The sequence below is a fragment of the Primulina huaijiensis genome, chromosome 16, assembly GCF_012295235.1.
Source record: "Primulina huaijiensis isolate GDHJ02 chromosome 16, ASM1229523v2, whole genome shotgun sequence".
In the NCBI taxonomy this organism is placed as follows: Eukaryota; Viridiplantae; Streptophyta; class Magnoliopsida; order Lamiales; family Gesneriaceae; genus Primulina; species Primulina huaijiensis.
The window spans coordinates 1,716,729-1,728,580 of record NC_133321.1 but is presented as its reverse complement, the minus strand read 5'-3'; the positions used below and the strand labels follow the sequence as shown (position 1 = coordinate 1,728,580).

Sequence of the window (11,852 nt, the reverse complement as noted above, 5' to 3'; positions counted from 1 at the left end):
TTTAGTTGGAAAAATTTAATTTTTCTCCTCCCAAACTCTGCTTCTCTGCTAGGCGATGCCTTAATAGGAAAAATTTAATTTCTCTATACCTCAACTCTGCTCCTCTGCTAAACGATGTCTTAGCAGGAAAATTTAATTTTTCTCCTCCCAAATTTGCTCCTCTGCTAGGCGATGTCTTAGCAGGAAAATTTAATTTTTCTCCTCTCAACTCTTCTGCTCTGCTAGGTGATGCCTTAGCAGGAAAATTTAATTTTTTCTCCTCCCAAACTCCGCTCCTCTGCTAGGTGATGCCTTAGCAGGAAATATTAATTTTTCTCCTCCCCAACTCTGCTCCTCTGCTAGGCGATGCCTTAACAGGAAAAATTTAATCTTTCTCCACGGAAACTTTAATCTTTCTCCTCCCAACTCTACTCCTCTAATAGGTGATGCCTTAACAGGAAAATTTAATTTTTCTCCTCCCAACTCTGCTCCTCTGCTAGGCAAAGCCTTAGCAGGAAAATAAAGTCTTTCTCACTTTCATAATATACCAACATTCATGAAATGAAAAGAAAAACTTGATTTTATTGAATTTCAACTGATTACATAGGAAAATGTAAAGATGAAATACGTCAACGATAAAATCCATAATGATATTCCCTAAGGTGGTAAGCATCCCAGGGCCTCTTTAAAGCCTTGTCTTGAGCATTCTTCAAGTAACAAGCTCCAGAATTAAATTTCTCAATCACTCTAAAAATACCCTCCCACTCTGGGTCAATCTTTCCCCTCTGCTCTTCTTGTTCCTTCAACTGGGCCAAGTCACCCAATTCTTCCTTTCCTAATCATGTTAACCTCCACACGTGCCCTTTTTCCCTTCTCCCACACCGATGCGCGATTTTTTGGTCCCCGCACAAGACTCCAACTCCTTTTCTCACAGGAAACTTAGGCTTCTGATGATAAGTAAAAGTTAAGGCTCTAAAATCTTTCAGGGATGGCCATCTTAGAATTCCATTATACGCTGACGGGGTATCCACCACGGTGAAGGCTATCATTTTTGTTATCCGCAGAAGATCAGTCCCCAAGGATAGGGGAAGAACAATCTGACCCAAAGGTGGGATGGAGCGTCCTGTAAACCCATACAGCGGGGTGGAGACCGGCTCAAACTCAAATCCTTCCACCTTCATTTGATCCAACGTGCTCTTCAACAAGACGTTTACGGAGCTTCCATTATCAATAAATATCCTAGCCACATCATAATTGGCAATGATGGCCGTCACCACCAAGGCATCGTTATGTGGAGTCACAACGCCTCGGAGGTCTTCCGGCCCAAAGCTGATGACGGAGTCTTGTGGTAAGTCTGCACCCCTAGATATCTCAAAGTTCTCCAACCTTCTCCCATGTGCCTTCCGAGCTCGCCCAGAGTCTTCATCAGTAGAACCCCCCGAGATCATATGAATCATTCCTCTCGTAGGATGGTTATCCTCATTCATTCCCCTCCTCGGTTCGACGGGCTCCTGAGGGACATCTTGACTTCGACCTTCCCTTCTCTGCTCCCCGACTCTCTAATTTATCCACGTAGGGCCTTGACCATGCCTGGGGGACGGGCGAGACCTCTGTCGACTCCCGGATGAGGATCTTTCTCGTGTGTCCCTCAAAGACAATCTAGCACTACTTTCAACCCTTTGTGACTTTTCGCACCTCCCCTCGGGCTCCCTCACCTCCATCACCTTGTCACGACTTCTATCCAGAAGAACATGGGATGAGAATTGTCATATGTCCCTAGCTTTATCCTCCTCCTTCTCGCCTGCACCTCTCGTCCTACCTCATTTTTCCGCTCCCTCAGCTCTACATTCCCCAGGCCGCTGCTCCATCCTCTTATGCCGCTGGACATCTTCTAGATTTACATATTTTTCCGTCCGAGATAACTGATTATTATAACTTGATGGAAGTTTCTTGACCAACGATTTAAAGAACTCCCATCCTCTCAGTCCTTGGGTAAAGACACTTATCATGATGTCCGGGGAAGCAGTTGGTATATCCAGTGCTGCATCGTTGAAACGTCGGATAAATTCTCGCAGAGTTTCAGTTTCTTGCTGCTTCATTAGAAACAAGATCAAATAGTTTTTCTGGTGCCTCTTGCTGCTAGCGAATCGGTGCAAGAAAGCCGTAGAAAAATTCTCGAAAGACTGTATGGAGTTGGGCTGTAGGGTGTTAAACTATTGTTGGGCTGACCTCACCAGCGTGCCCAGAAACACCCTGCACCTGACTCCATCTGAGTATTGATGCAACAGAGCCGTATTCTCAAATCTCCCCAAGTGTTCTTCGGGGTCAGTATGTCCGTCAAATTCTCCCACGTTTGACTGTCGAAAATTTGGAGAAAGCACTTCTTCTAAAATGGCCAGTGAAAAGGGGCTTCCCCTCTTGGGTGTTGGCGCTCTGCTTCCCACCGTTGCCTCAACATCCGGATTTCCTTCCACATCTCTCCCATCTCCATATTCCCCTCATTTGAGAGGGGCTGTGTCTCTTCAACCCTGCTCTGGTGGCCCTCAGTATTTTCCTCTCGCTCTTGGCGAGTGGCCTGTTCCTCAACAAACACAGATTATTTGTTCCTCTTCATGGCCTCGTCCATTGTTCGGGTAATAAATTGGCCCAACTGTTCCAAGGTCAAGCTCCCCACATTCTCATTGGGACGGGGTTGCTCGGCCCTGGTCTCGTGACGAGGTTGTTCAGCTCTTGTCTCCTGACGGGGTTGTTCCTGCCTCGTCTCAAGACGAGGTTGTTCCTGCCTCGTCTTAGCATGAGATTTTTCAGGTCTCATCTGGGGACTTGACGATGCTGAGTTAGCTCTTCTGCTCCCATAGACGGCGCCAAGTAATACTCACGAGAAATTTAGCGTCCGATTCCAGCAAGTGTCACTTGTCTAAACTCAGGTTTCGAAATTACCCTGGGCCTGAAATCACGAATAAGATCGTTAGAATGGGGTCAGGAGGTGTCCCGACGTAGCCTCTCCGATGCTCAATTCAGAGACTGAGGATATAAGGGGGAGCAGCTAAAGATGCTTCTGAAAAATAATATAATGAATATATCAATTGAATGCTCAAATTTTGTATTTATAGGAGAATACCTGGGCTTTGGACGGGCCTTCTACCTTGGTTGGGGACGGGCCAGGGGTCCAAAATCTGGTTTGGGTCTTATCTTAATGGGCTCATCCATAGGATATCAAGAGACATTTTTATTTCAACATAATTGGTTCCATATTTTTATGTCATCTAGTGTTTCAGATGAACACTCTTCTAATGTACGTTTTTGTATCTCAATGACCAAAAGAAAGTTTTTCTTAAGTTATACTATTTTCAACAAAAAATAATTGAACATACTTACAATAAAAAATATAACAAAAATATGACATAATGTTAGTTGTTACATTTATGATGTCTTTTAACCAAAACTATATTACAAGAAGTTGTCCCTAAAAGATGTCCGAGTTAGTGGAGTAGGTGAGTGCTCGATTTCTCCTGCAAACACCATTTCCAGGCGAGCCTGTCGTATAGGACTTGCCTAATACGATTTACTTAACTAGTATAGTTTGTAGGCTATTGCGTTAGTTTAAATATTTATCATTGACACCGAATGGTAGCGGATGTAGGTTCCCACGTCATAAAAAAATAAGATTACAAAAAGTTTCACCATCTAACTACTTTTATGATTAAATAGTTTATTTGTCACTTCTATCTCCTTTTATAGTATGATTTTTTTTTGTTGATTTTCCAAATTATTGAAATAGTTTACACTACAAATTTCCTAAAGATAACATTAAATATAAACTAAAAGTTTACACATATTTTAATGACCTTCTTGAACAAAAGTAATTTAATAATATGTTTTTTCTAACCACCTAGAAGTTTTTAGATAAAATAAAATTATGCATCTATCGGTACGCATATGATTTTACTGAACTCACATGAGTTGTTTTGAAACGTCCTACATTTTTCGTAAAATATGTGATTTTTTTCTTCTTCATTTAATGGCTGAAACCTTGTACCCTTTACACATAAATTTTTCATAAATTTCAAAAACATATTTGAAAAGAAATCGTCTTCACTAATTTGAAGATAAGGTCTCTTTATCTCTAGACAAAAACAAATAATGCTCCTCAATACAATTTCAAAATTTGATAAACCGAAATTCATTAAAGCTTTAACATAAAAATATTACTTATGTCTAACCAATCAATTAACAGAATCAATCTTGCGGAAAAATATTACTTATGTCTAACCAATCACCAACCAGGCACCACATCAGTCTTCCTCACCTACATCGATGAAAATTAGTGAGCTTAGAGGTCTAACAATTTCTTCCAGAAAAAACAAGTATCATATAATAAAACAAGACATTCATTAAACGCTTTTACTCAAACTTTACATAAAAATTACATTTTTGCTCCCCACGTTTTTTTTAATATATATAAAATAAACATAACATTAAACAATCAATATTTTTCTTTGAAACTTCCTCATTTTCAAACCATCAAATAAAATTCTAAAAATTTATTTTATGAAGTGTGGCTCAGTAACTTCCTCATGTCATCAGTCATAATCATTTGGTCAAACATACAAGGATCTAGGTTTGGCGAGATCTCTCGACCCAAAAGTCGACATCCACGCGTCATAAAAAGTCAAGTTGGGAGAGACATCCCGACCCATACATCGACATCCAAAGCCATCAAATTGACATAGTCATCTCAACTCGAAAGCGACATCCAAGGCGGTCAAATCAGTCATACCTTTACCACAAATATTAAAATAATTAAAATTATTTTCAAATAAATATATTCGCATGCTGCCCAAAAACTATTCTTTAAAAAAGCATCAGTCATGCACAAATTGCAAGACATGTTGCCCTAATTTCTTTTAAATTTACATGTGTTGACCAAAATCTTTAAATGTATTACATACTGCTCGAAGTCTTTAAAATTTACACATGCTGCCAAGTTTTTTTTTTAAAAAAAGTTTTTCGTAAATCATTCATAGACACGTGCTGCCCGGGAAAGCCTTTAAAATAATTACATCGACCACCCAAAAACTTGTTTCACCCATTTTGTTAAATGACGATACCCACACGTTAATTTTTCTTTTCACACTTGAAATAATTCGGCACAAAAACAAAGTTGAGAAAATCGGATTTCTCATGTCCAAAACGCAGTAGAAATTTTAAAATTTAAATTTGAAATTCAGATAACGTCTTTGAACACTTGTATGGTTTGAATAAAATAAACATTCATAAGACATTTATGAATATATATATCTGTAGTGAATAAAAAATTTGACACCAACTTTTACGGGATTGGCGGAGATAGCTCTTGTAGTATTTCCTACGAACGATCTTCTTGAAATCTTCAATCTCCATTCAAGTCCATGACTGAAATATTTGTTCCTCAGTAAATTGTACTATAAAATTTAGAGGAAATTTGACGTTGAGATCAAAATTAAGTTAACGACTCAAAACCTAAAATTCTTTAAGGTGGCCGAAATTGAGAGATTTTTTAGGGTAGAATTTCAAAAATCACAACTCCTTAGAGGTTAGGGTTTGCTGCCTTTTAAACATGATTCTTTAACCTAATTTTCTTAATTATGGGTTTAAAGCTCTATGATTAAATAAAACACTAATGAGCTTAGTTAATTAATTTGATTAATCCAAATAGTTTAATTAATTAATATTTCAACCACCGATACATCTGAAAATCTTTAAATTATGAAATCAAGCAAAATTATACAATTAATCATTTAGTCAATCAAAATATATCATTCATGCATCCAAAATCATTAATTAAAATATTTTAGGAATTTAATAATTTTCATACATGCGATTTACGTGGACTGATTTTCGGGCGTTACAAATATATTTAAGAACAAATTAATGAAACTCGTATGTGATATTTTCTCATCTTTATTGTGAACATATTATAAATTGATTCGAAAAATATCAATAAATTTGGACTTCGAATAAATATAAAATTTTTTCATTAAGTTATATAGATTTGAGAGAGAATATGAATTTTGGACGAAATAGTGCATGCATTGTCTCAACTTTAAACCTTTGATACATGCACATGTCTCTTCTTTTTGACATTCAAGCTTATGTATTTACTCATTGATTATGAGAATGCCAATAAATATTAGCATTTGAGGCCCTTAAGCACACACACATAAGAACAAACAATACACTATCTATAGAGGGTTGAAGTGCTTATAAGGCTTCAAACCAAGAGAAAAACAAAGTACTTACAAATCATTAATTCAATGACCAGAGATAATGCTCGATCAACTTTCACATAATTGTTTATCATGTTCATTCAAGTTTAGAAACATGATTTTTGAGAAAACTCGAACAAATTCAAGTATTCGAAACACATGATCTGCACACGAAACCATGAAATTATTATGAAAGAACTCGAGTATATATATTCTCTTAAAATGTGAAGTATACCAAAAAAAAAAAAATTTAATAATAATAACGCGACGTTTTAATATCTTCACCTTCTGTGACGCATTTACATGATCTATACATCAGATTCTACTTACAGGCTTAAAGAATAAATGGCAAAAGAGGCTAACGTACATCTACTAGAAACAGCTGAAGCCGTGGCAAACAGTCAAAATGATTATTAGAATTAATGCTACGATGATACCAAACACGATCAGTTTTATCTTCATGTTGTGAATCCACATTTTCCTCCTCATCTTGGTTCCTTGCGTCCTAAAATCTTGAGCCTGCAGAAACACGACGTAAGTAAAAACATAGAAACCACAAACTCTCATAGAAGAATAGATGGCTACATATGCATGCCTGATTCAAGAAATTAGTAGATAATTCCAATGCATGAATACGTTCAAATGGGATAACCATGAAACGCTGGGAGATAAATCTGATGATGGTTCTTGTAATATTTTTATTCTTGTCTTTATTATTATTTTTTTGAATTTCCCTTGTAATTACGACTATAGAGCTATGCAATTCAAATATTTGATTCGTAAAGTAGCTAAAGTTTCAGGTTTTAGCACTCTGAATTTTGTATTAGGTTCAACATTTTATGCAAGAAATCATAGAAGTGGCGAAATACAGTTCCCAGTGCAAAACCCCATCATATTCTATATTTGCTAAAAACATGGAAGATCCATTAAAGTGGTTATAACCTGCGATCGGAGATTCTCTGTTTTGTCAACAAGTAGTTCTATTTTTTCTCCACGGTCAAGAACCTGATGAACAAACAGTAAACCAAAACCATAAACGCAATAAGTAAGTAACCCATTATGAATTGAAGCTTTTGAAGGCAAAGGAACTCTAGAAACTTATTTACCTTCTCAATGTTTTCCATCATCACACCTTTAACTTGAGAAATCTGATCCTTCACTTTAGCAAGTTTGCTAATTTCTTCGGGATGATCGACACAATATTGCATATGCTCTTTCAATTTCGGCCTGAAATACCAAAAAGAATATATATGGTTGAGTCGGAAATTAAGCAAAGACTACAAGAAAGGAAAGAACTTACCCGAATTCTCTTTTTAGGCCATTGGCACCGGTAGTTGAGGCTTTTCCTCCTCCATATCTCTTGCTAAAATCATCTTTAACTCGCTCCAAAAAGGCCATTGGAATTTGCCTACCAGCGGACTCCACGGCAACGACACAATAGGCTACAAAAATTGAGCATATGTTACAAAAATCTAATGAAAGAATTAATCAGTTGGATCATGCTGATCAGTTACTTCTTTATCATAGGCTGCGAAATAGATCTTCAACCATCAGACACTTCGTAAATAAAAAGTTGAATTTCACTCGAACATTTCATGTAGTCTAATAATTCAGTTGAAACAATTTAGCTACTAAATCATTTTATAACTCTGAGTCTGATCATAACGTATGGTAATTGAAAGATACATGATTAAAACTCAAGTTTAACCATTAAGAATAACAAAATTGCAAACATGATCAAAAACGCAATTTCGTTTTTTTGATAAAATTAGCTAATAGGTAGGAAATTTGATGTATTTTTGGTTAAACTTATTTTTCATCAAATCACACGGAAAATTTTCACCGTGAACATTCCATACCTGAGTTTTGAACATATTTATTTGAGCTTCATGTCAATTCGATACAATATGAAATATATACAGCAAACAGAACGACAAACAAACAAACTCCAAAACCAAAACGGGATTGCGATAACCAGAAACATAAACAAAATCAATCATTCAAATTTCATTTTGTTTTTAAAAAAGGAAAGAAACCAAATCTAAGAACTTACTGAATCCATTATCCACAAGGTAATTAAACGTGTGCCCATCACAATTGTAGGTGAATTTGTTATTCGAAGCAGGCAGCTTCTGCAGGCATTGAGAGGCAATGTTGGTGAAATTCCCCGTGAATTCCGTGTACTCCGCTAAAATCACCGTGTCCCTCGCCACGAAGCTGTAGATCAACGACTGCTGCCCCATCATGCATGAACGTCAAAATCTTTTTCTGAATCAATGAAAAAAACCCATCTTCCGAAATCAAAGTAGGAAAAAAGGTAAGATCCAAGAATTGAGAAGGTGAAATGGGTTTGTGTTGATGGAAGAATGGATGGGAGAAAATAGAGGAAGTGTTTGGTCAACTAGAATAGCATGCATGCAGCCTCCCATCTGATTTTCCTGCAAATATACACTTTTTTGTTAGTCTATGTCGTAATTACGGGTGTTCATCGTTCGGTTCGATTCGGTTCGGTTTTCGGTTTTAGAAATACATAATCCGATATCCGAACCATTTTTCTTCGGTTCGGTTCGGTTTTCTACTAAAACGGTTCGGATATTTCGGTCGGTTAATTCGGTTTTTGTATAATTATTTAAATTAATAATATAAATATATTGTAAAATATAATATGTTAACTTTCTACATGTTTTCTTAGTAAAATATTTAAATACAAGGTCTAAATCAATTAAACAAGCAACAATCAACTAAAAATTGTTCAAAATAGTTTTTCATTCACTAGATATCATATCAAAATATATAATATAAATAAAAATATAAAAAAATTTATTAATTTAATGAAATTTCGGTTTTTTCGGTTTTGACATATATAATTTGAAACCGAACCAAATAAACTTCGGTTTTAACATTTATATCCGAATTACAAAATTCGACTTTCGATTCGGTTTGATGTTCGGTTTTTTCGGTTTGGATTTTCGATTTTATCCGAAGTTTGAACACCCCTAGTCGTAATTTATATTAATAACATGTTTGATTACCGTTTCTTCGTACTTAATAAGATGCAGCGTAAGTTTAATTTTTTTAAAAAAATGTAATTTGACAATCAAAATTTTTTTAGGCATTGTATTATTCAATTCAAATCCATACATACGATGTTTAGTGTTTTTACATTTGAGTTCTAAATAATGAACACCAAACTATTTCTTTGATTTCCCATGTCCGAGATATGCTTTATTCACCAATTAAATTTTCCCAAGTCTCGCTTTTGATTTTCCATGGCCGAGACATGTTTTGATTTCCTATGGAGGGAAATTGGACTTCACTCCCCAGCCGCCATTTTTTTTTGCGTTCAGTCCCTGGGTACTTTTTTAGTACCACATTTCCACATGAAGTGTACCACATTTCCACATGAAGTGTACCACAATTTGTATGACATAGTACCACAATTTTGTGGGTAGGGAGTGGACCCAAATAAATATTTTGATTGGGGATTTTTCACCAACTTCCCCTTCCTATGGCCGAGCTAGGCATGTATTGATTTACCAATAAAAATTGCCCCAAGTCTTGCTTTTGATTTTTTTTTCTCCGAATTTTTATTTTTAGTGGCCGAATTTTATCGTCGAGGGAGGACAATAATAGGGAGAAAAAATATAACATCTTAATATATTACGTATTTTTGTAATTATAAGTTTTATGGATTAAAGTAGAATTTTATAAGGACTCAAAAGGGATGGCAATTTTCTCACGAGGTTGGGGACCCGTGAAGAAAACCCAAAAGGAGGACAGAGATCTCTGATTTTTTCGAGTTCGAAGATTTTTTAAAATCTTTTAAATAGTTCAGAGTGGGTATGGGGATATTATCTTCATCCCCGAACTAGCTCTGAAAATAATAATAATATTAATATTAATATTATAACTAATAATAATATATAATAATAAGTTTTGGTTCAGACCGCTACCGTCTTGTCTCATTAATATTCTTGAAACGGAGATGGGGATTTGATCACTACGGTTTAGGTTCGAGGATAGAAAAAACGGAGATCAGGGTGTGTATGGGGGTTGGGATGGAACTCGGAGATGGAAATGGGGATGACAAATTCGGCCCCGCCCCGTTCCATTGTCATCCCTAAGACTCTAAAGTTAGGATCCTTAAAAGGTTCTAACTTTAGCGATTTTTCACATTGTAAAAATTCTACATTAAGTTTTATTATTAACTACGACCCTTACTAGTTAAATTTGAATTATAATTTTTCAATCTTATTAATTAAATAATCCATGATTAAGTCATGTTCCCAATCAGTGACTTCAATCCTATTTTCAATCTAGAATTTTACATAGTAGTCAAATTCTAGTTGATTAATATTTCATTATCATATTCTAAATTTATTGATTAATAGTTGTGACTTCATTATAATCTCGACCGAAGACCAGACAATGTTAATGTAATGAGGGTACAAATCTCGTTATGATAATAAACATCGAAAATTTTGCACTAACTCATTTCTTGCATTTGTCTATTTTGGAACACATTCAATAAATTACGCAGTTGCACTCTCCTATCAAAATTATAAGCAATCATGCAAACTTTCACAATTTCCAAATATGTAATCTCTTATAAATTCTTTATAAGCTATCTGTTTGATCTCCATCGAAACACAGTTGCAAAATTCAACTCCTTGAATTCGATTATATCAAGGAAAACACATAATTCAATAATTATATAACCCTTAATGGTTTAGGAATACAACTAGTTGTGGATTCAGAACAACATTTTTCCTTATTCGGACTTACCTTAATTAGTCTCATTCTTTTTGTCAATCCATTGATTAAGAATGTCAGAACTCAAGTCTGATTACACCTATCTGATCATGCTAATAGCATCTAGTAGCATCGCCTCATGATCCCCTAGGTATCATTGATAATTCCTGCAAGAATCAGCAAGTTATGGTTAACGTATACTACGGTTCCTTCAACTCATAAATATCAATCGAATCTGCAACTATTGTTTTATCGAGAATTGCAAATTAATTAAATAATGATGTGATGTATCTTTGAGTAATCATAGTAGCATCGTATGTACAACTAAGTAAGAAAATTTCCATAATCATGTATATGTGTTATATAGGATATCCACACCTATAAGTGGGCGGTGAATCCCCGACTACAATGCATCGGCTCCTACATATGTCGAAACTACACTCAACCTCGCCACTCAATGACCATCGTGAAGTTGGTATACGAATCAAAGTGCACTACTAATACGTAGAGCTTTCATGTTATCCCTGGTCAAAAGACTGATGGAGTACAAATATAATAGTGGAGTAATCCACTCGTTAAATGATAGTCACTTGGAAAGTCCGAAGGGGGTTATTCAGTGAATCATCCAATGACCACCCATATATATGAATAGACATCTCCATGCTCTTACCTATGAAAATGACGTTTACATCACAAATGCTAGACTCGAGCTTCTTTTCTCTTTCTTTTAGGTGGCTGAATCGACTAGGAACGAGTTTAGAATATACAATATACTTTTGAATTCATTTCATAATCTACGTTGTGAGATAGGCCTAATGATACTATAATATATTCAAGGGCTTTATCTATGTAGCTTGCATGAGTATATAGATA

The 11,852-nt window shown here is 35.6% G+C and overlaps 2 protein-coding genes across 2 annotated transcripts; both read right to left on the bottom strand.

Annotated features, from left to right (window-relative positions):
- Positions 1-818: 818 nt before the first annotated feature.
- On the bottom strand, positions 819-1,466 carry LOC140961702 (uncharacterized). Its single transcript, XM_073420365.1, has one exon. It carries the CDS (start codon positions 1,464-1,466, stop codon positions 819-821), a length of 648 nt encoding a protein of 215 aa, XP_073276466.1.
- A 5,126-nt stretch (positions 1,467-6,592) lies between these two features.
- LOC140961884 (putative vesicle-associated membrane protein 726) lies at positions 6,593-8,615 on the bottom strand. Its single transcript, XM_073420648.1, has 5 exons — positions 8,281-8,615; positions 7,528-7,669; positions 7,334-7,454; positions 7,170-7,232; positions 6,593-6,746 (listed from the first exon to the last, which is right to left on the bottom strand). Exons 1-5 carry the CDS (start codon positions 8,471-8,473, stop codon positions 6,600-6,602), a joined length of 666 nt encoding a protein of 221 aa, XP_073276749.1. The 5' UTR covers positions 8,474-8,615; the 3' UTR covers positions 6,593-6,599.
- Positions 8,616-11,852: the final 3,237 nt, after the last annotated feature.

Coding starts and splice junctions, on each gene's coding strand:
- LOC140961702 (XM_073420365.1), bottom strand. CDS start 1,466: ATGAATGAGGATAACCATCCTACGAGAGGAATGATTCATATGATCTCG.
- LOC140961884 (XM_073420648.1), bottom strand. CDS start 8,473: ATGATGGGGCAGCAGTCGTTGATCTACAGCTTCGTGGCGAGGGACACG. Junction 7,455..7,527: donor GGCCTAAAAAGAGAATTCGG/GTAAGTTCTTTC, acceptor TTGGTATTTCAG/GCCGAAATTGAAAGAGCATA. Junction 6,747..7,169: donor CAGAGAATCTCCGATCGCAG/GTTATAACCACT, acceptor GTGTTTCTGCAG/GCTCAAGATTTTAGGACGCA.